Genomic DNA, 27405 nt, shown 5'->3' with positions numbered 1-27405 from the left:
ACATTCATGCACTAACACATTCACATGTACGCAAGGCTTTCTGATGAGCTGGTCAGATTTTCTATCAATTTTTATCAACTATGGCATTTAATAAATTAGAACAACACTATCTATGTGTAAGAGACAGAAAAGCTGACCAAAAAAAAGTGTCCAAAACCATGGGTCATGGAATTGGCAATGTGCAATTAAATGGGGACAGATATCCCATCTCTCTAGACACTTAAATGTAATTTTAGGAACTTCATATTTTGTCTTATAATCACTGTAATACTTTTTTTACTGTGTGTTGTATATGTCTGTGTAACCATTTCTGATTTACATTCTGATGCTATGAGCAAAAACTTTAGGAAGGAAATTGCTGCATTTGTAGCCTTCTCTGATACTTCTGTTCTCAAACAGTAAATAGAAGAGTGGGACATGATCACTCTAATTCAGAAGAGAAAAACTTTTATCAAATATATGAGATTTAAAGTATGAAAAAGAATGCACACATACGTCAATGGTGAAAAACATCAGAAAATCTAATTTGATTTATGTGAATTTTATATATCTAACATTAACAAAAATGTGATTTAAAAGTTTCTGAGGGAGGCAACTGAAGAAAATATTTCTTAAACTTATACTCAGCAGGGGGTTTTTTTTCCCTTAAGATTACTGGGACAAATTTACTACTGTACTGTACTCAAGTGAAAAATTAACAAGAATTTAAAAAAACATTTACCACTTATAAATGAATTTTTGGTAGGGTTTGAGTGCTCCCCTGTACTGAAGCCCTGATAGTGCTCATTCAGCCCTCAAATAACTTGGGAACTTGGAAGGGGAAGAATTAGAGAAATTAAAGTTAAGCAAGGAAGAAAACACTGAGACCAGAAAGAGAAGCAGAATCCAATAAATTGCAAAATTCCAATAAATAACATCTTCAAAAAATCAAAGGAAAAGAAAAGAAAGAAATGATGTTATCAAATTAATCCCCCCAGAGTCCAATGAGTTACACTATCTCCCAAAGTAACAGGGAAGATGCACTAATTTACCCCTCATCTCATACTAGTGAGCTCTGAGGATAAGGAGGGATGAGCAGGGACACCTGTCATCATCAACTTTAAAAAATTAAATTCCTCACAACCTGTGTGAGGCCATGTGCATATCAGAATAAATTCCTTTAACTAAAAACCATTTTTGTGTAATTCTGTAAGAGACAAAGGATATTACTTCTCTCTTCGAAAATAATTTATAAAACTAATTTTATGTTAACTATTCAATTCTATGAAGTATCCATGTATATAAAGAAAATCTTTACTCAGAGAATTAAATGAAGAAAATAATATAAAAAAGCCATATACTAGGTATATTATGCTAATGGTAGATAACTTATAATATCCATATTTTATATACTGAGTATCTGAGTACCAAAAGTCCATTGTTCCTAGAATATGAAAATTCATGTCTAAAAGAAAACATTTTTGCCAGCTTGGTGTCCCAGACTAACAGTGTAATTCACATTCATTCTAATGAAAACGAAAGACCTCGAATTCTCTGGGAAAAATCATTTTTTAAACAGAAAAAAAAAAACCCAGTTCTCAAACAGAGGAAATACATAACACAGGGCAGAATATTAACTTTATTACTTTCAACTCAATTGCTTAAAAAATACTAAACAGAATCAAATAGTTGGTTTCAATAAATATCATTTTCAACTTAAATGGAAAATAATCTGTCACTTTAGTTATAAACACAGAAAGTAATTTAATATTTTCTGATAATTAAATACATTTAGAGCTAATAGTATTGACGATTCTGTTGGGCCTATAACACCATTTTTGGGTGCCTCTTCTTTCTTATAAGCAGCCTTTACCTGTACTACACTCCCCTTCTGTACAAAGCCTCACAAAGCCCAAGTGGCTTTCCCAGGGCCACTGTCATCAACTGAAGACAGCAGAACTCACTAGGGTGCACAGACTGTTGGTCATAGACTGATAACACTCACCTTTTAACACCTGAATCCATGTTCAATTACAAGGCATTCTCAGGGAAAGATCAGAAGTGATTAAATGAACCTGTGGATAAGGACGGCTGTGCTCTCCATAATATCCTCAAGTTTTTTGAAGAAGGAACATTGCTTTACATTGACTGAACTTCAAACTTTCTTTTCCATTTCTTGGTCCTATAGTCTGAAATCATTTTTCCAGTCTTTCTGCCACATGCAAATGCTAAGTAATACAACCACACCAAGAAGTCAGAATTATGACAGCATTTATAAGGTTTACATATGGATATACCTTCATACTTAACCAGTTTCCTTTGATTTATCTATAATCTGCAGTTGCTAGCTGGTAATTAACAAAAATCACAGTATCTTATTCCATGGCATTAAATTGTCCACCCCATGCGCCTGGGAAAGAATGCAGCCCTACCACAGAGTAACAGCCAAGGGGGGATGGTCTCGGTTTTCTCCTTTCAATAATCCAAACACTTATTCACCCAAAACCACATGGGGCTCACTAGGAGCACCAAACAAAAAGTGAACAAAGCAGGCCTGTTGGCACATCGGTCAGACAGACAAACAGATGCGGACGCAGATTCAAACTCAGAAATGTTATAAAAGATGGTGAGAGAAACAATGAGGGAAGGTAGCAGGGCTGTCCCCTCCCTTCAGCCACACGAAGGTCCCCTGAGAGGGAGTGTGCCCCAAAAATCTGAGAACTGGATGGGGCAGTAACCATGCAGACCCAAAGGGGGGTCAAAACAAAGGCTTGTGGGCAGGGGAGCTGAATGTAGGAGCAAAGCCCTAGGGCTGAGGAGGGACAGCAGGCCGATCAGGGGCAAGGATGGCTGGCCTTTGATGTCCAAGAAGCCTCTGCCAGGTGCCAGGAGGAGCAGTAGGAACATAGCCCGTGTAGGTTTGTGAATGTGGCAGTGGGAACACAAGATACTGCTAGAATATTACTTCCGCTTTCTCAGTGGAGTATGAAACTGTGTCACAGGTGGGACAGCGCATGGATTACTTCAGAAGACTAAAGGGATTACCAAAGGTAGGCAGAGATATGATGCTTCTCAAAGGTTTTAACATGATTTCAATAATACCACTATTACAATGTTATCTTACAATTTGGGAATTAAAATACCTGTAGAAAAAGAGAAATAATTGCTCAGTCTTCTGATCTTATGAAGTTTGATTTACTGAAAGTAAAAATATTTCAAAAGTGGTATGTTCATCCTGTATGGAAGTAAAAGTAAATAATACAAATACATTAAATGAAACTCAAAAGCCAACCGCAGCCCCCCATACCATCAGGACACTACACATTTTATTTTCAGTACTTTAATTTCTTTCCAATTTGTTCAGACATTAAAGAAAGCTGGATCAACAACCTCCTTTCAGCTGTAAGAACAGAGAAAAGAAAAAGAAAAAAACTGGAAAGAATAAAATGTCTCCTAGATATACAGACCCAGGGAAAATACTACAGGGTATATACATACCCAGGCCACCTTGGGGCAACAAGCCCATAAAACCATCGGCAAGATGTTTCAGTGCTTAGGACCATAATTCCTCAGGACCACGGCAGAGCCACGCTGGTGGTATCTGGTAAAAGCCTATTTAAGACTCACTAAAAAAAATGCATACCTACCTAGATCATCACATTCCAAAATTTTAAATGGCTTATGAGTGATTCAATTTCTTTGCAGGCAGGCTACAGGAAGTGGGTAGTGAAAACTACATACTGGAAGCTGAAAATGTTACTGCAATTTCTTAACCACTATTTTTTTTTTAAAGAACAGCAGTTTCACCACTCACCAAACACAGAAACAAGGAACAAATTTTCAAAAGCAAATGACATGCAGATGGGTGGGCATAATGAGAGGGAAAGTACAAGCATGTATTGTGTTCATCATCACATATAATCGTACAATTCACAACACAAATCCTTAAGACTGACTGCAAAGAACTATGAAAAGATGACAAGAGGATCAGGCTAAAAATGAAAATGTATCTTCATCCACAGTGCAAGCTCTAACTGTCTACTTCTAGCAGCTATATTCACAGGCAAGAAAATCATCAGCCACTAACAGATTTCCCATGAAAGTTAATCCACACACTTCAGTAGAATTTCTGACTCACTCCCTGCTGCTTGCAAGCTTTTAGCGCCATAGTCCAAAGATGCAATAACTATGGCCAGTCCTAGAGGATTATCAGTAGAAGTGACAAGGCCCCTGGAACTGCACAGCCTGCTCCAAAAGCCAACGGGTAGCGCTGTGCCTCCCTCAACCCATACATGGCACAAAGAGCCCCAGATGCTTAGGAAGTAGCGGAACAGAAGCCCTTGTGAAACACTTAGCATTCCTAAATGGTATCCATAGACTTAACTGTATTAAAACCACATGTGCTTGCCAAAAGCAGAAGGTAATATAAAAAATGGACACAGACACAGATATTAACACTAATGTCATTTCTGTGTCAGATTATGTTCTTCAGAAAAGAACCAGAGATGATTTAAAATGATTAAATTTTATTCTAATTCTGGTAAGATACCACAGAGGCAAGAATCCAATTCGGAAAGGATGATGAGGACATTAGAAATATACCAGGGATGAAAATGAACCAGCCCAGCATACCAAATGGTAGTTTCTATATGAAAAGAGAAAATAGTATTTAAGAAAAAAAACATTCGTGACAGGAGAGAGTCACTGAGGTATGACCTATTCTTACCTAAAATAAAGACAGGAGGGAAATGACATCTGACAAGTGCCTCCAAGTACACCAGAAACAGGGCTGCATTTTGACGTGTTACATCACTTAATCTTCATACACAAAGTCACAATCTCCACATGGATACTATTTTTCCTACTTTCTACATGGTGAAAATGAAGTTTGCAGCATTTATACCACCCAGATAGGGTCACACAGTGGTGAGATGACCCACTCACTGGAGGGGTGGGGTCCTGATCCTGGCACATATTATCCAGGCTTACTGTGTCTTTTTGCCACAGAATTTATGGAAGGCAAAGTGCTGCCTGTCCCTCTGCCAAGAAAGTACCACTGAAAGTGGCCCTGCATGTGGCTGGCAAGGTTCCCCAGGAAATGAGAGGGTCCTGTGCAGAAGAATGCCCACCAGAGCCCTGAACACATCAATTCTGTTCTACCATTTGGTGCTTCTAGCCTAGAGTTCTTTGATAATAATAGAAAATATGTAGGGCTTGTGACAATAATATGTGTCACATAATCAAAGGTGCTTTAATCATGTTTTTAAACTCAGATAATTTCAAGATACATACTATCACAGCAGTTATCCTATTAACAAAGCATAAGAAAATACTCTGCTGCTGAATATTCATATATCCAGGTGGCACGACCACTCTCTTCAAAGGTTGTTTTGGTTTTATTTTTGGTGTTATTGTGAGCATGACAGGTTTCTGCTATAAAGAAACTCATTGGCATTTTGAAATGAACACTAAATTTGATTTTAAAACACTCTCGATGTTTTTCCACTTCTCCATTTGCTGTTGCTAGAGGTAAACACAATTATACTTACTTCTGCACACGTTCTGCAAAACTTTGCCAATTAGTAAATAATATTAATAGAAATCCTTTCCTTTTAATAGAAAACTATAGAATTTTAGAACTCAGAGGAAGGTAATTTGATTATTTTTAACCAAATAATCCAGAGTCATTTGGTTACTCAGCATCTGTGGGCTAAAGAATTAAAGACTAAACTAACAAAACACGTTTCAGTTGCTGTGTGGCAACCCATGTTCCATTTATTACAGCAGATACCATGCAGCCCTGTGTGTTCACATGTCAGAACGTCCACAGTGCTTCTATGTGTGAATGGAGGAGTCTGCAGCACCGTCTCACTGACCAGTCTGCAGCTGATGCAATCTGATTTCTGAAAAAGCAATCTCTTAATTTTATAATTAAGAAAGTAAGATCATTTCACATTCTAAAAACCAACTTGAGTCATCTGGGTACTGCTAGGCATCAGGGAGATGAGTTGGTTTTGTTTTTTCATTTAGAAAAAGCTATTAAGCACTTGGGAAAGGAGGAGGGGGCCTTCCGCTGTGCAGACAGATCAGAAGAAAAACCAAGTGCAGCGTGAGGCATGGCAGTGGACCCAGAGCCCAGGACTCCCAGAGACCCAGTGTGCTTCCACACCAAGGCAAAGCGGCAAAACCTACCACCACCAGTGCTGCCTGACTGACTTACTAATTTTTTTTTTACCTGCCCTCATGTAAATTCTAGATAAACTTACAAATGTTTCTTCACTACTATGTATTTACTCACATCCAAAATAGGCCCTAATTTTTAAATTTTACTGTTGCCCTAGATCTTCAAAAAGTTGGCTTTAATCAAATTATGAATAGTAAAAGTAAAACATTTCTTATAAATGAACATACCTTAATATACTCTTTGTGTATCCTGTGGATATATTGGTTATCATGCACGAATATATTCAAAAGTTTAAAAGGCATCAGAGAAAGCAGACAATGTTGAGCGATTCTTCCTTGAGAATGAGATGAATGATAAGCACTTATTCTCAAGCATTATTTTATGTAAATACATTTTCTATGGAAGATTCAGCTATTTTCTAATGCTGATACCTAGGACACAACAATCCTACTGTAAAAACAGACAAATATCCCTAGGTCAGTCATCTTCATTTCAGAAGGAACACATAAGCAGAAGTCAGGAATGCATGAAAAAGTCTGGACAGAAGCCTCATGGCTGGAGACAGTGACAGAAGTGCACAAAATAAGAAGGAAAAAAGGCCCTACCACTGCTCCTACAACCCCCTGCTCTAAGACTTTGGGACACTGCACACAGGGACTTGCAGGCAAGGGCACAAAGGTGAGCAGAGTACAGGCCATTCAGTGTCACAGTCAAATTCTGTCATCACCTAATATCTCATGTAGTTTTCCTCACAATTTGCTTCCTTGCATATAATCTGCCAATTAGACAAAGTTTTTTGCTTGATAGGAAGAACCCTAAAACACAGATTTTTCTCTAAAGGTCAGGGCAGCTGCTCCCCTGTAACAGAGCGTAAGTGGCAGCTGGAATGTGCCTTGTACCTCCTTGCTTTTTCTGTTAATTGGCTTCAGGCCTGTTCACCAAGACAGGGTAGTGAAAATGGCAGGCCCCCCAATTAGCTTTAATTTTCCTTAAGATCTCCCTACTTTCTGGTCCTAAATGCTTTCAATCACATATTGTAAAGTTCCTGCCTCCTCTTTTGCAGAATTTATTAGTTGCAATAAACTGTAGGGATATAAGAACAATGTCAGCTCATGATCTTTTATCTGCCAGTATTAAATTATAGTCTACACAGAGTCAGGGAAGGGAAGCTAAAAGGAATTCAGATTTCTTCGAGCACTGCCTAGCAGCAAACCTAAGGGCTTTGCAGCTTTTGTTGTTTCTTGGACCTCAGTCAAAATTTCAGAAGCACATAAACTTTTTCAAGGTAATCCAATATTTAGTTTTCAAATCCTCTGAGCTTCCTCTGAGATCTCTCAGAAAAAGGAAGTCACAAGATTGACATACATAAAGGATGCTCTTTGAAAGATACACAGTCCCCTACCTTCTGAAATGAATGTGATGTAGGATTTTGCTACAGGCTATTTTGAACAAGGTGAATTAGTAGTCACTGATACTGAGGTAGACTCCAAGTGCTTCCTGCTACAGAGATCTAGTATGATTCACCCCCTATCTTTACTTATCGAAGTGTGACTTACCAATTTCTCACAGAGGGAAGGAAAACGCACTATCCTCTTATGCAGAATCAAACCGGCACAAATGGAAAGACACCTTCAGCTTCCAGAGGTATCTGCTAGCTCAGCACTCTAACCACACTCATTTCCCTTTTCATTCCCACTATTCATTCCTACTGGCAAAGCTGATGGGGCCATAACTGCCTTTGAAAAACAGAGACAATGAGAGACAAACACTCCAGTGAGAAATCTAGCAAAAAGAAAACCACTGGAGGCATACAACACCTAGAAGTCTACTAACCTCTTCAGCCCAGACGGCGTCACTAAGTGAAGATAGCCATCAGCACAACCCTGGTGAGCCTGACGCCCTTTTTAACCACATGACATGTTCTTTTATCTAAGTAGCCCATTTTCTTTCTTATATTTTTAATGGCAAAAACGAAGGAGGAAAAAAATCCACAGAGGAGTCATCAGGCCATTGAGGTCAGACTGATGAGCCGGAGCAACTGTCAGGGAACAAATCCACACGATGAAACGAGACTAGCTGCCTGGCATCTCCAGCGGCCCCACAGTTCTCCTGTCCTGTTAGTTCTCCTGTCCCCACACCACTGTGCTTACTTTTAGCCAAAATTTTAATACAGATTTTGTTTGGGTTCCACTGTTCTTGTCCAGTTAAATAGATTTCAGTCAAGTTAATTACCCTGCTGATGTGAAATCATCAAATTTAGTGAATGGATCGTCATTTTTTAAACTTTAGCCAAGGAAGAAGATAATTTTAGGCTACATACACTAAGAATGTACCTATTTTTAAAAACCCTTCTTATCACAAAACAAGACTTCAAATAATTTTAACAGAAGCCAATCAAGCCTTAGTCTTTGGGGGGAAAAAGTATGTAGCTTCAAGGCAACCACTTTTGCTTAAAAAGAGGCTATTTTATACCAAAATTGCAAAGAAAGAATATACTACTTTCTTAAAAACAGACCCACAACAGCAATGGTAAAATAAAAGTAGTATTTTTAGAATACTATTAAATGTATCATACTTTAGAAACTCTGGGCTGCCTGTTTTTTCCCTCCTAATCTTGCAGTAAAAATGGTCGCATTTAGTATATGAAGCTAACTGCAGCTCATTTCATGAACCCTGATCGTGTTCATGGTGAACAATTGTGTTTCAGGAAAGGTACAGTGCCACCTGCCACCCCCAGCTCCAGGTCAAGCACAGCTGGTCTAAACCAGTGCTGGTACTTCTCTTTCCTTTGCTTTAGAAATGGGCTGGCAAGTTGTGCAATTCTGAACAACAAAACAGGAGGGGCATCTGGTGGGGAGGCCTTGTGGAAAAGGTTCATTTGCTTTCAAAAAGGGGCACCAGGAAGGAAAAGGCAGTGTTCCTCCTCCTCTGCACAGAGGGGTAGTGGGCTCCAGCAGGGAAGGACAGGCTTGAGCACAGAGCGTCGGGGCCCTGGGGAGGCCCTGGGGAGGCTCCGGGAGAGGACAGAGAATCTGGATCCTCAGTGAGGTCAGCAAGCTGCAAACGGAATCACCAACCCTCCCTTTCTCCAGACTTGCCACATGAATCATGAATATGTCCTTATTATGCAATCTAAATTTTCTGTTATTAGCAGCCAATTTTGTTTCTAACAAATATATTAAGACATGTTGAGCTTTTCTGGGTACCAGGCATGATTCTAACCCCTTGGTGGTACTATGTCACTTGAAACATTAACAATATGAGGTGAGTCTTGTGATCCACACTGATAAACAAGTAAACTGAGGTACAGACAAGTTTAGCAATGTGCTCAAATCTCCTATGTGATTAAGTAGCTGGTAACCAGCCAGTGTGCCTCTAGGCCACGCTGAACTATCTCAATCTTAAAAACATTTACATCAAAGAGATAATAAAATAACAACACCAATTAGTTTAAAGTCTTTATTATTTTGAGAAAATTTGTGTTTTCTTTAAGAGGAATGTCGATGGTTTTCAATAGTTTAAAATTATTTCCATCCCACAATGTCTGTATGCTAATATATATTATATGGTAATTTTCCACCCAATCAATGGTATTAAAGGCAAACAGTCTTTTTTTTACTGTTTCGTATTCAAACCCCCCACATACACAAAATTATTTTAGGAGATTTAAGCTCTAGAATATAGACAGAGATGAACTGAGCTGAACACAGAATTGCTTTCAGTTGATACCATTAATCTAAACTGAAAAACAGCTATTCAGGCATCTGGACATCAACTATTAATAATTTCAGAAATTACTGAAAAAGATAAACAACAAAACACTCTCTCCCTGGGTAATTTCCTGGTTTCCCATTTGTATGAAATTTTTTAACAAAATAAGTAATTGTCTAAGTAACCAAATAACTGTGTTTTTAACATCAAAACTGTTAAAATTACAAACAAAACACTGGGATTCCTACTACAAAAAAAATACTGTGACCAACAGTAAACCATTAAGACTTTTAAAAAGCTGGAAGAATTTATTTTTTATACATCAAAATTTACCAGATACATTTTTAAGTCTTCATGTCAAGTGAAGGCTTCTCTAACAGTAACATAACTACTTCACAAACAGTGGATCTTCCCAAGACAGGAAGCTATGATTTATATTGAGAGGTAAACATTTCTGATTTCAAGAAGTGTAGGTGGCTACCCTGCAGAGTGAGCTATGCAGCTCTGAAAACTTACGAACCTACAATAGTCCTTGACATTTATGGAAAGGTGAGTCCCCAAACCTGACAAAATAATCTAAATTCTGAAACAACACCACAGCATTTATTTCTCTCATAAAATAAAGTCAGAGTATAACAGAATATTTTAATTTGCCTCTTCAGTCCCTCTGACTTATTGCCTGTAAGAAAGAGAATAACCCATGGGGTCTTGGTTGTCCACACATGCTGCTTTTTCGCACCAAGTACCTGCTTCAGCCATATACCAACAAGTTCTAATGTCGTGGAACTTCAGACTCTTCGGCCAGGATTCATAACTGCTTATGATAAATCATTTGTTAGACAAACTCTGACCTAAAGCCTAGTACTTAACTGTAAAGTTTGTTAGAATAATTTTCCTTTAATCATCATTATGATGGAGGGGAAAGCTCTTTGGGGTAAGGGCCAGGAAGTTTACCAATCATACGTGCCAAAGGATTCGTTTAGGTTACCTGTTCTTGCTTCTCCAGCCACTTGTCCACCAGTGGGTGACTGGCACTCAGAGATGAGCGAGCATTGTCTCTCTGAAACTGGTTAGACCAGTTACCAGTATCCCGTGGGAGGCTTCTGTAGTTTTCATCTTTCTATTCAAAAGAAACAAAAGTTGTTTTATAAAAAACCAGACCTTGCAAATTAATGATGCAACTGGTTTTTCAAAACTTGCAGAAAAATGGTTCTACATACTTAAAATATTTTTTGCAAGCCTACACAAAAAAGCTGACTGAGGACATCTCACCTAGATGAGACCTCAGAAATGTAGTCATATGCCTAGGATAAGGGAGTCAAATGACTGTGTAGGGAGGGTAACTACACAAGTATATGTAAGTATGTATGTATGTAGGTCTATGTATGGCACAATAGATGGAACAATATACTCCATGCTCCCTCCTAAATCTATTTCCCAGGCCCAGTATATGCACCAAAAAATGAAAGGTATTTCTGTGTAAGGTGTACTGTCTCTCAATCATGACATTTTTCTCTTTTCATAGTAATATTGTGAAATTTTTTCTATAATTCACCAAAATGTTTTAAAGAAGGAAGACTAATGAATTTGCTCCTCATTTAGAACCCTATAAGTTTTGTGACATTTGGCAACAGATAGAAGACTCTGGGCTAGTCGGTTTCCTATTTCACAAGCTAGTTGTAAGGATTAATTCAAATATCAAGAAAAAAATCAGTTTATTCTAACATGTAGTACATAATAGACACATAACTGTTCACTCCAACATGTTTATGAAAGTGATGTTTTTACATAAAAGCCTAGTCAGTGGGTAAGTATTGATTTGATACATCCTAGAGAAAGCAAATGTTACTGGATGTTTCTTTCAAATAATAATTTACACCAAATTGCTTGGGGGCTGTAAAAACTTAATTTCAATGTTCTGAAAAGAAATAAGAAGGCAAGGATATGGCAGGAAAGTCAAACACTTTAGTTCAATAACTACATTTAAATATCTCCCACAAGAAAAAATTTAAAATGCTAACCTCTCTTTGACCCTCTTACATCAGTGCCATAACTTTAAAGAAAGTACCAAAATATTCTCCTTCACAACTTTGTTAACAGTAATCTGGCTATAAATATATATATGATTGACTCTTATTCTTCATCATGTAAACCATATGAGCAGTGAATATCAACACAGAAACAAAAAAGTATAACACAATAGGTTTGCATTGTACAGACCTTAGCAACAGACTAGCATAATGTTTTCTGCTCCCTCATGCATTCCATCAAATAAAACTTAAAAATGAATTTCTAGCCTTGGATCTATGCCAATATTGTGACTTATGAAGAAAATTTTCATCTATAAATATTTACCAGTATAAAGTTTAGCATGAAACTTTACACTTTCTTTTAATTAACCTACAGATAATAAGCTTTAAAAACTCAATAGTAGAATTAAACATTAGCAGCCAGCACTTCTTACCAGAAAAACTGTGCATCTTTGGTTACGGCAGCTCAAGAAAGCAGTAACCAGATGGAGTTCCAAGAGCAAGAAAAATGCTGGTGAGATTAGGGTGTCGTTTCATGTGCAAGGATTAGGGGCTGGCCTGATTTATGGGATGTGGAAATGGTAAAATAAGCAGAGGACACAGACAATGTCTAAAGAAAGGAATGGAGCAAATAAGAAATTAAAGCTCACTGTGTCTCAAAATACGAAGCACCCCTCCTTAAAACTTGAGCGTGATAACATCAGAGCAAAACAAAACTATCTGTTTCATATGACAGTTCATAAATTTACTGACAAGGAATTTAAAGAAGCCATAAAGGGTAGATTCACTTATCAATGACAAAACCATTAAATGTCCAGGAAGAGAAGTATTGGAAGTGTGGAGAAACAATCTTTATGTCAAGGATCTGCTACCACTATTGCTCCAGGGGCTGGATTTTCTGTTCCTTTTCCACCATTATTACACCCACTCTTTACTTTAAAAAGAAAAAGTAAACAAAGCGTGAAAAATCTATTCTGCCTTTTCAATAGGAACTGAGACACACCACAAGTTCCAATCAATGAGGGGAAGCTTGTCTTTTCAGAAGAATGCCAAGTAATAGAAGTAGGATAATTAATCAAATTAGAAAAATCTCCATTTTCAACTACTAATGAGATAATCCATTCGGATGAAGATAATCAACGGATGTTAAAACTGTTAGGTGAAGAGCTGACAGTGAACTGGACATCTGCACAGTGACAAGATGCCACTTGTGGAGGAAAAAATATGTCTTTTAAAAAAAATGAGACCAGATGCCACAAAATTCTCACTTTCTTGGCATCTAAAACCCAGTCCGTAGCCAGTACTTCCTTATGAATCTTGTCATTATTCCTCTTCCTGTAAATGGCCCTTGCTGGCTCTGTCAGTGGACTGCTTACTGGAGTCTCCTAGACAAGCTCAAAAAGTGCACAATTTCAAAACCCTGACGACTTCTAGGCACAAGTCACCAAAACTAAACTTGTTCCTGAATTCAGGATCTAAATTTCCAACAGGATGGACCAAATCTATCTCAAAACCAACAGCTCCAAAATGAAACTCGCCTCCTACATCAGTGTAAGCACCCTTCTGGAAAATGTGATCTCTTCACCGCTTCCCTCTGTCTCTGACCCCACAGTGCCAGCTCCTGGGACTCCAATGTTCCTTGCCAAGCCTCTGCACTTTGGCTGTCACCCTAGTTCAGGCCCAGCTGCTCCCTGTCTGAAATGACTGCAGCACCTTCCCACTGGACGCTGGTTGCAGCCTTGTCATCTCCAGTGATGCTCTGTGCCACCTCGCAGAGGATTTGTCTGAAATGCATACTTGGTGACATCACAGCAGGCAAACCAGAGAACCATGCAGACAAGTGTGCGTGCTGGGCCACACAGCTTTTCACCTTCACCTGTGATCTTTCTGAGCCTAGACTCCCAATCACTTCTTCAGTAAAAACACTATCATCTCTAACCCCAGCTCTCACATGCTGCTTTCTTTAAAAAGCATTCCCTGGTTACCAATGGAACTAAATGTCATGCTTTCTGTTACCACTATATTGTAATTTTACTTCTAATTATAGTTTCTAACTTATAATTTAATTTTTTAAATTGCTATTTCTACTGTTAACACTGGAACTAGGCAGAGCTCACCATTCACCTTTAAGCTCAAGCACTTGGCTCAAGGAGCTACAACAACACGGTGGCTTTTCTTGAATACTTGATGTTTCCTGTTTTCATATGTCTTAGAGTCCCAGGATTTTAAAAGAACATTTCTGTAGGTTGTTTTAAAAATGAAAAGGAAATGCTTTATAAAGGTATCACAATGAAGTTCAATGAAGATGCATTTTCACTGAAATATAATGACTGTACTTTTACATTTATACTAAAGGATGCACACCATTATTATACAGCTATTGAATGTTATACCTACAATATACTGTATCTGTGGAAAATGGGATTATTGCCAGTGGTATCAAAAAGTAGTGTGACATATCTACATTTACATCAGTTAGGACATGTAATTCTTACAGCAGGCTTACACAGAGTAATCATATATAGTGTAGTTAGGGCTAAAGAGAAAAAAAATACATCTTTCAGAACTCTACCCAAAAAATCCTATGATTTTATATTCATAGAATCAAATTTGAGTAATCAATTGATAAAGAAAATAAAACTGATATTAACACCTCTGACAAAAAAAGTTTATAATTCAACATTGCTATAGTAAACTCCATAATGAATTCATGTATTTATGATGTGTGAAAAGTCCAGTTACTATATAATCTAGTCACTATCAAATAAGTGAAGAATTTCTAAAATGTGTTATTAATCGCTAGGCAACATAACCATTATTTTGTTGACAGCATCATGCAGGTACAACTAGAGTTTCAGACATGTTTTTCACCGTCCTATCTGAAGTTTGGGTCAAGTTCATACAAAACATGTAGGCCTATATGCTGAGATTTTGTATATATGATGTGAGTGCATCAGCAAATATTGTAAGGTACTATTTTCTACTTCACAATATATGCTCAGCTATTCACTGCCTCGAACTGAAATGTATATAGTGCATTCTGTTTTCAATTTGAAAATATTTATTTTAGTGTAAATAATTTTTAAAATATAGTAGTTTTAACTATGTTCATGCAAGACTATCTACATTTTTCATGGATCAAACTACAGTCAACTATGGAAAAGTTCAAATTTTTAAGTTAAATGTATTTGCAACACTTGTATTTCATAAAAATTTCTAAAAAGGGGAAATAAAAACTTTTTAGCATTAATATTTTTGCAACAAGCGAGAGCCATATTTATAATAAATCGGAAAATGTAATTTTAAAACTGTTTCATTCTAAGATCAAATTAATGCCTCCACTTTGTATATTGGTAAACTTCAAAGCAAAAACAGACATCTTTTCCTTTAGACTTAAAAAATCTATCAGTAGTACCATTATGCAAAATCCAAATGATTATTATACTTGCTAATGACAAGAAATAACTGATTACAGTAAAGCTACCACTTTATCTGAAAGATTATATAAGAAAAATACCATAAGGAATAACGCTTTTTTTAATTATCACTCTAATCCTCCATTTACGAGCTGCTCCAAACAGCCGCTCTAGCTTTGCTTTCCCTCCTGCCAGAAAAAAACAGATGTTCCCGCTGTAATCAGGGATTCTCCTTATCATCTCAGTGTTCTGCCACACCGTCAGGTGTCAGAAAGTCACCCAGGCTAGGAAATGCATATTAATTTGCTGCTCCCTGGTAGTAGTACCCTGGCTATAGAGTTAATCTCTTCTGGGCTAGGGAAAATAACTGTCCTGTCTCCCTCCTCACCACTCCCCAAGCCAATTGCAACTCAATAAAAAGAAATCACACAGAACCCACCCAGTGCCTTGGGAGAGAAGCTTATTCTTGGCATACTAAGCTCCAACTCTAGGCGTTTATCTCTCAGAAACAGCTATTTCACTGATGGTCAGATTTCTTGGCAAGCATACCTGTATTGCAGAATTATGGGAATATTCATGAAAAACACAGAAGTAATGGATATTTCTATGTTACCCTAGGACACTTATGTTTCCATTTTGTTTCAGTGTAAAGATTCCAAACACCTTTAAAAAAACATAATTAGTAAATTGTTTCATATTTTAAAATACTAAACACTTAATGTATATAAATTTCACTTTCGCACCCCCTATGCATCTTGTGTTTTCAAGAATTCCCATGTGGTTCTCAAATTTAAAATTTGCAATATTTTTCAACTCTGCAATTGTGGTCAAAAAGAATCCAGTTGTCTGCTTTATCATTTCCCCAAGAGATGACATGCAAAAAACAAAGGACACTATTCTCAGGATGGCTGACTGAAACTATGAGGCTGAAGTGAAATTAGGAATTATGGCTTAGGATAATTTTTTTTAATTAAATGAAGCTTGCTAAAATCTTCAGTAATCATTTTGTTGGTTCAGTGTAGCAGGCCCATTCCTGTTTCCAGGGCCAGAGTTTCTCCTTTGCACCTCTTCACGGCTGCCCTAGAACATGACCTTGGAAGCAAGGCCAAGGCTAAAGTTTAGAAGAAGCTTTAACGAACCATAAAGGGGTCTGTAAATAGGATTGTTGTCAATGTACTTTTCTGACCTTCAGTGGTCCTTCAAATAAGAATGCAGCAGGTAGTAAATAAATGTACTCCCAAAAACACAGTTCAATAATGAACTTATAAATGGGAGCAGAAAGTTTGGCTGTACCTATCTGTTTAAACCAATTAAATTCCTCTGAAGACATTTTGTAAAAATAATAAATATAGGATTTTATTCCAAACATGGTATTTATCATCACTTATCCTGGATGAATGGACATTTTGAAGTGCCATGAGTGAAAAAGCATTCTTTGAATCCATGGTGACCAACATCTTTACACATAATGTCTCATGTTGTTGTTCTGAGGTCAAACAATTCTGTTCCCAGATTAGCTGCAATTCCTAAATCCATATTATCTGTAATTCTTGTATGTAAATAAGCATAAATACTGGTACATACATACATCATACTCTTCCTTTTGATAATTGCTTTCTTCCACATTCCTGACTATTATTGATGAGAGGGGTGGAAGAGACAAAGAGTCTGTGCTTATAAATTTGTTCCTACTCCCAAGCAGAACTATAAAAAGACAAAAGAGGAAATTTGAACACCCAGCCATTTTTGTCAACATGAAATTCTATTAGTAGACTACATCGTATATCATTCCTGATAGCTATTAAAGTGTGGTGGACTGGCAACAAAAGATCCCAAGTATACTGGTACAGTACTTTTAAAAACTTTTTAAATGAAAGAGTAAAAATCCAGAGCTTTTGAGTGCCAAAACGTTCATTATGTACCTCTGTAGCTCAAATTTCATCAGTAATAAATATTTCATTTTTAAATTTCTATTTTAATTTTCTTTTTAAACTGAGTTTAACTTTTGAACAGGAATCAGTAAAAAAAATTAAAGAAAATGTATCCAAATTTTCTTTTTATTAATGTAAATAAAATTTCATAGCATGCACATCAAATTTTATGACTTTTTTTTTCCTTTGAAATGTTAAAAGTATATAATTCTTAAAATTCACTCTGGCCTGAAAAAAATGACCTACAGCTAATGTCTTCTCCAGTTTTTGTGCTACATGTTCAATTTTTTCTAGATCATAAAATTACATTGAAACTCAACAATGACAAAAATGCCAGGAAAAAAAGAAAATTCATGTTGGAACTCTAAAAGTAGACATTTGGGAATGAGGATTAATTTTGCAAATACGTTTCCTGTCACACAACAAATCCTTCAGGTTGATATGTAACAAAACCAGAAGCATAATATTTTACTTTCATCTTACAACCTATCAGTATCTTGTTAACAACAGTCTCAGCACCAGATAAGGAAATACCACTGGAACATGGACCTGCATCTGGCTATGAACATAAAGGGGTCCTTGTATGAAAAAGAACTATATACCTTGGTCAGATCTCTCATAGGGATGCAGGTCAACTTGTAAAGGCCATGAGGTATCCAGAGGTGACTGTCAGATCACAGATTTCTCTGAAGCTACCACTTCTGTTCATGACAGACCAGGAAATCCAAGAAGAATAGGAAAATCAGCAAAACGCAGCCACATTCATGCTACTTACTTGAACCAATTTCTCCCATTGTTCCTAACCCACTTCAATAGTTCAGAATGCCATGAAAAATTTCAGATAGAGAATTTTAAAGATGGAAGGTAAACACTAGAGAACGTCCAGCTTAACCTCTTATAGCCCAAAGGAACAAACAGGTTTCCATGGAAGTTATAACAAATACTAAGTGGAGATTCAGATGATTAACTAGTTCCTATGGTTTACCAATCCACTTCAATGCACAAGTGCTAAGTAACAAGATTTCCAACATCTCCCTCTGGATCTAACCAGGAACTATAGTTTTCCTGGGTAATGATAATAATTTCTTATATACATCCATTCCTATACAATGACTACCTCCCATTGTAAAGTATTTCCTGAGTTCTTACATATAAAGTAGGGCAAAGCCATAATCTTAAATCACAAATTATATTTACATTAGCGATGGTAGCTTCATGACAAGCACTATATAGTTATACGAATAATCATGAGTAAAATGTGTGCTTTAAAATTGTTACAAATTAAAATTAGTTTTTGCCTGGCATAACTCAGATTATCTCTTTTATCATATGAAACATGGGTGTGGGGCAAGAAGGTAGATGGGGAGGAAAGGATCATATTTTTTCAAATTACAAAGATGTTATCTCCATCTGGATTCTGAGTAACTAAAAATCAGCGCTAAAAGAGAAGCATCGGTAATGGCAGCTCCCATTTGCTTTCTTGCACAACACTCCATAAAGTCATCATGCCCCTCAATTACCCTGCAGCCACTAGCATTCCACCACTGGCGAGTGTCAGGAATGGGGACAATGGGGCCCCTCCTTCAACCGAGGGCACATGTATGAGAAAAAAACAAAATATGAATATTTCAGATCAGATTACATTCTGAAAAACCTGGCTCATTTTCTAAAGTACAGGAAAGATGAAAAGCGACATTTGACTAATGTTGCTTGATTCTGAAAAACAAATTTAAAACTGAAACAATTTTAGAACATTTTAGAAAGTGTTTATTTCTAAATATATCTTATTTTTAGGATAAGAAATAACCATCCACATTTCATTTTCCTTCAAAAACACATAACCCTAAATATGTATCTCTGAAACCTACAATTGTAAATAGCCTTTTGCATCAGGAGCAATCTGTGCACCAAGAGAACAGAACAAATGCTGGGTGGGGGTGGGAGAGAAAGTAAAACACTTCTAGTAGCTGACTAATTCCAAAATATCTAAAGTCATATGCATTACCTGATTTGTGCAACATATACCTTTTATATTTACCTAAATATTTTTTGTTCACCTTAATTTAAAAGCTATATGTGCATCCGTGTGTGTGTGTGTGTGTGTGTGTGTGTGTATATATATACTGACTCAAAGAAATTACTAAAAATTGAAAAGATACATACATCATATATAGGCTGCCAATGTAAATATTAGCACTTTCGAAAATAGTTCCGTCTTTTTTAATCCATAATCATAACTTTAATAAACTGGGTGGATTAGCAGAAAAATTGGGTAATTTCTGTGACAGTCCCTAAGAACAGTCTACAATTTAACTTCCGTAAAATTTTCCCCTTAAATGTAAAATTGCCTTTTAAGGTAAACTACCTCCATAGATACATTTTTCAAAAGGGTAAAAATGTTTATTTTCACTTCTCATAATCCCATTCTACTGGCTTACTGGCTGCTTCTTGTGCAATATTGAATTATCTGGAGAAGTTCATCTCTACACAGGAAGAAAAAAGAAACTGATGCTCAAACTTCTAAAAAAATTAAGTCTTTCTCTCTGACCTCATCAGCAGAAAAGGCATGTTCTCTGAGCAGGATATTAATTCTTAAGGAAACTATTAATGTTCCCAAAAGTGATTCTGGGAAATTGCTGAGTAATTCCTGTTAAATCTCCCCCACACACCCACCAAAAAAAAAAAAAGTGGAAACAAAACAGCTGTTGCACCAGGGTGTCTGGACAAAATTAAAGACAGAAGTGAGGGTTCCCAGCCATGAGAAGGCAGCATATTTAAACCTGCAAGCATTTCTCAAATTCAGGATTGTCCAGGGAAGGATGTCAACTAAAAGCGGTCTTCAGTAAAAGGCCTGTGACTTGGTGACTTGGGGACAGGTGAGTCCACTGCTACCTCACGGTAAATTACTATTTTTCACATTCCATCCTCTTTTCATCAGAAAAGAATTACTATGGGCAGCCACTTCTCAAGGAGGGGAATTAAACTCCAACTTCTAGAAGGAGAAAAATTACATGTATTAATTGGAATTCTTCTATAAAGAAATATGTCCCTTTTCCTCATTTTTTTACTCAATCATTTATTACTATCAGTATGATCTCATGGATATTTACTTTGATCTTTGGGTTTGAATCCAATCATGTAATTATTTACTTAGTTGGTTTTCAGCTGTTTTGAGCAATGCAAATGAAATGCCAAGAGGGCCAAATATATACTTTCTCAATAACAACAGCCATAGCAAGAATTAGAGAAAACAGAAAAACATGAAAAATTCCTCAAAAACGGGGACTGAAGTGGAGATCACATAACATAATCAGATTGTTAGCAGTAATATTAAGAATGCTAGAATATTTTTTCCTAAGACTAAGATGTAATATGGACTTGGTAAGGTTTTTAAAAATTATGCCTGTTCCAATAATAAATGCTCATTATCTTTAATATCATATTTTAATTGCCTACTACAAAGCTTTAGAGGACACAAAAAAATGGAAACAATATTATGAAATATTTTACAGCTTAAATATTTCATTAAATACACATTAGGAGAAGAAAAGATGGAGGCATGAGTAGGATGGCAAAAATTTCCCCCAAAAAAATATATTTTTTGAAAATACAGCAAATACAGCTATTCCTAAAAGAGTGACCAGAAGTAACAGTACACGAGCCAATCTACATCTGGAAGAACTCAACATCTCACGGAAAAGGGTAAAGTACAACCACGACCCAGCAGGACCCGAGCACTCCCCCAAGCCCAGCTCACGCCTTAAAGGGACAAGGGTTTAACAGGTGGACAAAATCATCTTGGCACACTCAGTCCACCAGGCTGGGAACATGAAGGAGCCTCAGGTGCCCTATCCCCCCGGTTGGCAACACAGTTCTGAGGCCCCTTACAGCAAAAAGCAGCCTGCCGTTCCTTTCTCCACGCTGGCACTTGGGCACAAACCAGCTATCCACACCAATGCTCCAGACAGGCCAGAGGGCAGTCCCACCTACAGCAACTACACAGCTCAACGCAGAGCCTTCTCCCTGTGTGCAGCTAACAGGCCCAGACCCAGAGGCTGCAACCTGCACACAAATGACCAGGACAGAAAATAGAGATGGGCACGGAGACCAGGACGTATGAAGGAGATTTCTTCTCACAGCACAACATGAGCTACAGGCCGGCGACACCCACCAGGGCCTTAGGGCAATCCCGAAAGCCACCCCGCCCATGGCAGCTTAGGGGATAAACACAGAGGCTGTTCCTGGCATGCGGTTAACCAGCACAGACAGCAGAGACAGGTGCTGAGATCAGCAGCCACGAAAAGGCTTTGTCCTTGTGGCCGACACACACACTAATGGCCTATGACCCCTGCTGGTGCCCTAGGCTATCCCGACGGTACCCCGCGAATGGTTGCCTAGGGGATTAACCCAGAGGCCAATTCCCGTGCTCGGTTAACTGGCACAGACAGTGGAGACAGGCAAGGCGACCAGCAAGCAGGAAGGGACTTTGTTCTCCCACCTGACACAAGTGCCACTCACTGGCGACCAATCACACTGCTCCAAGACCATGAAAAGGCAGAAGAACCATCCATGTTCAATTCAAAATCCCTCAAACACCAGAAAGAGGGCTCAGTGAGAATGAAATTACCAATCTTCCTGAAAAAGAATTCAAAATAAAAGTCATAAGCATGATGATAGAGCTACAGAAAACTATTCAAGAGCTAAGGGATGAATTCAAAAGGAAGATAACAAAAATGAAACAAACAAAGGAGAGAATTAAAACCAGATTAGATGAGGTGGAAGAGACTGTTAACGGAAGAGAAATCAGAGAACAGGAATACAGAGAAGCTGAGGCAAAGAGAGAAAAAAGGATCTCTAGAAATGAAAGAATATTGAGAGAACTGTGTGACAAAACCAAACAGAACAATATTAGCATTACAGGGGTACCAAAAGAAGAAGAGAGAGAAAAAGGGATAGAAAGGGTCTTTGAAGAAATAAATGCTGAAAACTTCCCCAATCTGGGGAAGGAAATAGTCTCTCAGGCCATGGAAGTTGACAGATATCCCAACACAAGAGACTGAAGGAGGAAAACACCAAAACATGTAATAATTGAAATGGCAAAGATCAAAGACAAGGACAGAGTACTAAAAGCAGTCAGAAAGAGAAAACATCACCAACAAAGGAAAACCCATCAGGCTATCGTCAGACTTTTCAGCAGAAACCCTGCAAGTCAGAAGGGAATGACATGATATATTTAATGCAATGAAACAGCAGGGCCTCCGACCAAGACAACAATACTCGGTAAGATTACCATTTAAATTTGAAGCACGAATTTAAAAATTCCACATAAGCAAAACTTGAGGAAATTTACTTCCCACAAACCATCTCTACAGTGTATTTTAAAGGGACTACTCTAGATGGAAGCATGCTTAAGGCTAAATAGTTGTCAACAGAGAAAATAAAACCAAAGCTATGGAAGAAGACCAACTAAATACTAACTAAATGCAAAATTAAAACAGGTATCCACAAAGTAAGTCAAAGGATACACAAAGAGTACAGAATAAGACACGTAACACAGAAAGAGTGGAGGAGGAAGAAAAGGAAGGGAGAGAAAAAAAGAGTCATCAGATTGTGTTTATAATTGTGTAATAAGTGTGTTAAGTTAGACTGTTAGATAGTAAAGAAGCTGCCCTTGAACCTTTGGTTACTACGAATCCAAAGTCTGCAATGGCAATAAGTACATATCTACTGAAATCACCCAAAATGAAAATGGACTGAATGCACCAATCAAAAGACATAGAGTTACAGAATGGATAAAAAAGCAAGACCCCTCTATATGCTGCCTAGAGGAGACTCACTTCAAACCAAAAGACATATACAGACAAAAAGTGAAGGGATCGAAAAAGATGTTTCATGCAAACAATAGGAAGAAAAAAGCAGGTGTTGTGGTACTTATATCAGACAAAATGGACTTCAAAACAAAGAAAGTCACAAGAGACAAAGAAGGACATTACATAATGCTTAAGGGGTCAGTCCAACAAGAGGATATAACCATTATAAATATCTATGCACCCAACACAGGAGCACCAGCATATGTGAAACAAATACTAACAGAACTAAAGGAGGAAATAGAAGGCAATGCATTCATTCTAGGAGACTTCAACACTCCACTCACTCCAAAGGACATATCAACCAGACAGAAAATAAGTAAGGACACAGAGGCACTGAACAACTCATTAGAACAGATGGACCTAGCAGACATCTACAGAACTCTACACCCAAAAGCATCAGGATACACATTCTTCTCAAGTGCACATGGAACTTTCTCCAGAATAGACCACATACTAGGCCACAAAAAGAGCCTCAGTAAATTCAAAAATTTTGAATTTTGTATCAAGCAACTTCTCAGATCTCAAAGGTATAGAACTAGAAATAAATTGTGCAAAGTAAACAAAAAGGCTCACAAACACATGGAGGCTTAACAACATGATCCTAAATAATCAATGGATCAATGACAAAATTAAAACAGAGATCAAGCAATATATGGAAATGACAACAACGCACAAAGCCCCAACTTCTGTGGGACGCAGCGAAGGCAGTTCTAAGAGGAAAGTATATAGCAATCAGGTCTATTTAAAGAAGGAAGAACAATCCCAAATGAATAGTATGAAGTCACAATTATTGAAACTGGAAAAAGAAGAACAAACGAGGCTCAAAGTCAGCAGAAGGAGGAACATAATAAAGATCAGAGAATAAATGAAATTGAGAAGAATAAGAAAATAGAAAAAAAATCAATGAAACAAAGAGCTAGTTCTTTGACAAAATAAAAAAAATAGATAAAGCCCTAGCCAGACTTACCAAGAAAAAAAGAGAGTCTACACACATAAACAGAATCAGAAATAAGAAAGGAAAAACCATGACGGACACCACAGAAATACAAAGAATTATTAGAGAATACTATGAAAATCTATATGCTAACAAACGGGATAACCTAGAAGAAATGAACAACTTTCTAGAAAAATACAACCTTCCAAGACTGACCAAGGAAGAAACAGAAAATCTAAGCAGACCAATTACCAGCAACAAAATTGAATTGGTAATCAAAAAACTAAGCAAGAAAAAAACCCGCAGACCAGATGGATTCACCGCTGAATTTTATCAGACATTTAGAGGAGACATAATATCCATTCTCCTTGAAGTTTTCAAAAAAATAGAAGAGGAGGAAATATTTACAAACTCATTCTATGAAGCCAGCATCACTGTAACACAAAAACCAAAGAAAGACAACACAAATAAAGGGAACCACAAACCAATATCCCTGATGAACATAGACACAAAAATACTCAACAAAATATTAGCAAACCGAATTCAAAAATATATCACGAGGATCATTCACCATGATCACATGGGATTCATCCCAGGGATGCAAGGATCATACAACATTCGAAAATCCATCAACATCATCCACTATATCAAGAAAAGGAAGGAAAAAAAACACATGATCATTTCCATAGATGCTGAAAAAGCATTTGACAAAATTCAACATCCATTCATGATAAAAACTCTCAACAAAATGGGTATAGAGGGCAAGTACCTCAACATAATAAAGGCATATATGACAAACCCACAGCCAACATTATACTTGACAGCAAGAAGTTGAAAGCTTTTTCTTTAAGATCAGGAACAAGATAAGGATGCCCAATCTCTCCACTTCTATTCAACATAGTTCTGGAGGTCCTAGCCACGGCAATCAGACTATACACAAAGAAACAAAAGGCATACAGATTGGTAAGGAAGAAGTCAAAGTGTCACTGTTTGTAGATGATGTGATATTGGACATAAAAAACCCTAAAGAATCCATCCCAAAACTACTAGAGCTAATATCTGAATTCATCAAAGTTGCAAGATACAAAATCAATATACAGAAATCTGTTGCATTCCTATATACTAATGATGAACTAGCAGAAAGTTGAAATCAGGAAAACAATTCCATTCACAATTGCATCAAAAAGAATAAAATAGCCAGGAATGATTTTAATCAAGGATGTGAAAGATCTATACCCTGAAAACTATAAGACACTAATGAGAGAAATTAAAGAAGACACCAATAAATGGAAATAGATCTGATATTCATGGATAGGAAGAATTAATATTGTCAAAATGGCCATCCTGCCTAAAGCAATCTACAGATTCAATGCAATCCCTATCAAAATACCGAGAGCACTCTTCAATGAATGGGAACAAATAGTTCTACAATTCATATAGGACCACAAAAGACCCCGAATAGCTAAAACAATCCTGAGAAAGAAGAATAAAGCAGGGGGATCTTGCTTCCCCTCTTCAAGTTCTACTACAAAGCCACATAATCAAGACAATTTGGTACTCCCACAAGAACAGACCCATAGACCAGAGGAACAGAACAAAGAGTCCAGATATAACCCAAGCATATACGGTCAATTAATATACCATAAAGGAGCCATGGATATACAATGGGGAAATAACAGCCTCTTCAACAGGTGTTGTTGTTGGACAGAACATGTAAGACAATGAAACTGGATTACTAACTCCATTTACAAAAGTAAACTTGAAATGGATCAAAGACCTGAATGTAAGTCATGAAACCATAAAACTGTTAGAAGAAAACATACGCAAAACTCTCTTGAACATAAACATGAGCAACTTTTTCATGAACAAGGGAAACAAAAGCAAAAATGAACAAGTAGGACTATATCAAACTGAAAAGCTTCTGTAGAGCAATGGATACCATCAGTAGAACAAAAAGGCATGCTACAGTATGGGGGAATAGATTCACAAACGATATATCTGATAAAGGGTTGCCATCCAAAATATATAAAGAGCTCATGTGTCTCAACAACAGAAAGCAAAAAATCTGATCAAAAAATGGACAGAGGATATGAACAGACACTTCTACAAAGAACAAATTCAAAAGGCCAATAGGCACATGAAAAGATGTTCCACCTCAATCATCAGAGAAATGCAAATTAAAACTACAATTAGGTATCACTTCACAGCAGTTAGGATGGCCAACCATCCAAAAGGCAAACAACAAATGTTGGTGAGGATGTGGAGAAAGGGGAACCCTACTACAGTGCTGTGGGAATGTAAATTACTTCAGCCATTGTGGAAAGCAGTATGGAGGTTCTTCAAAAAACTAAAAATAGAAATACCATTTGACCCAGGAATTCCACTCCTAGGAATTTATCCTAAGAATTCAGGAGCCCAGTTTGAGAAAGACATATGCACCCCTATGTTTATCACAGCACTATTTACAATAGCCAAGAAATGGAAGCAACCTAAGTGTCCATCAGTAGATGAATGGATAAAGATGTGGTACATATACACAACGGAATATTATTCAGCCATAAGAAGAAAACTAATCATACCATTTGCAACAACATGGACAGAGCTGAAGGGTATTATGCTCAGTGAAATAAGCCAGGCGGAGAAAGACAAGTACCAAATAATTTCACTCATATGTGGAGTATAAGAACAGCAAAAACTGAAGAAACAAAACAGCAGCAGAATCACAGAACCCAAGAATGGACTAAGGGAAAAGGGACTGGAGAGGATGAGTGGGAAGGGAGGGATAAGGGGATTCAGGGGCATTATGATTAGAACATAGCATAGGGGGAAGTGCACAGGAAGGCAGTATTGCACAGAGAAAACAAGTAGTAATTCTATAGCATCTTACTATGCTGATGGACTGTGACTGCAATGGGGTATGGTGGGGAGACTAGATAATGGGGGAAATGTAGTAACCACAATGCTGCTCATGTGAAACCTGAGCATAAGATTGTATATCAATGATACCTTAAATAAATAAATAAATGAATGAATGAATGAATAAATAAATAAATAAATAAATAAATAAATAAATAAATAAATAAAAGAAAGGGGGACAAAAAGAGCTAATGATGCCTATGCAGTATGTTCTCCTGTCACAATCGTCCCCTTTCCCTAATTAGTAAGAATCTCTCTTGGAAATTACTCAAAACCAAAACATGGTTTTGATGCTACCTTTGTTTTTATCTACCTATGTTAATTTTGGTGGGGCTGGGCTGTGGTGGGGGTAATGGGTATAAACTAAAAAAGCAACATCTCTCTACTTAGAAGAACAATAGCTTTACAACCAATGCACAGTGAAATAGTACAGA

The 27405-nt window shown here is 37.2% G+C and overlaps 1 protein-coding gene across 23 annotated transcripts in view; it reads right to left on the bottom strand.

Annotated features, from left to right (window-relative positions):
- PARD3 (par-3 family cell polarity regulator) overlaps positions 1–27405 on the bottom strand; it is an 804135-nt gene that overhangs the window by 350354 nt on the left and 426376 nt on the right. For 20 of the 23 annotated variants that reach the window (XM_037010348.2, XM_037010345.2, XM_037010349.2 and 17 more), the window contains one exon: positions 10863–10994. The exons of the other annotated variants lie outside the window; for them this stretch is intronic. In XM_037010348.2, the coding sequence (XP_036866243.1) occupies positions 10863–10994 (132 nt within the window). The remainder of the gene's footprint in view (positions 1–10862; positions 10995–27405) is intronic. 23 annotated transcript variants of the gene reach the window in all.

The sequence above is a fragment of the Manis javanica genome, chromosome 2 (genome assembly GCF_040802235.1).
Source record: "Manis javanica isolate MJ-LG chromosome 2, MJ_LKY, whole genome shotgun sequence".
Taxonomy (NCBI): Eukaryota; Metazoa; Chordata; class Mammalia; order Pholidota; family Manidae; genus Manis; species Manis javanica.
The sequence above is the reverse complement of the archived record's forward strand: the minus strand, read 5'-3'. Positions and strand labels throughout refer to the sequence as shown.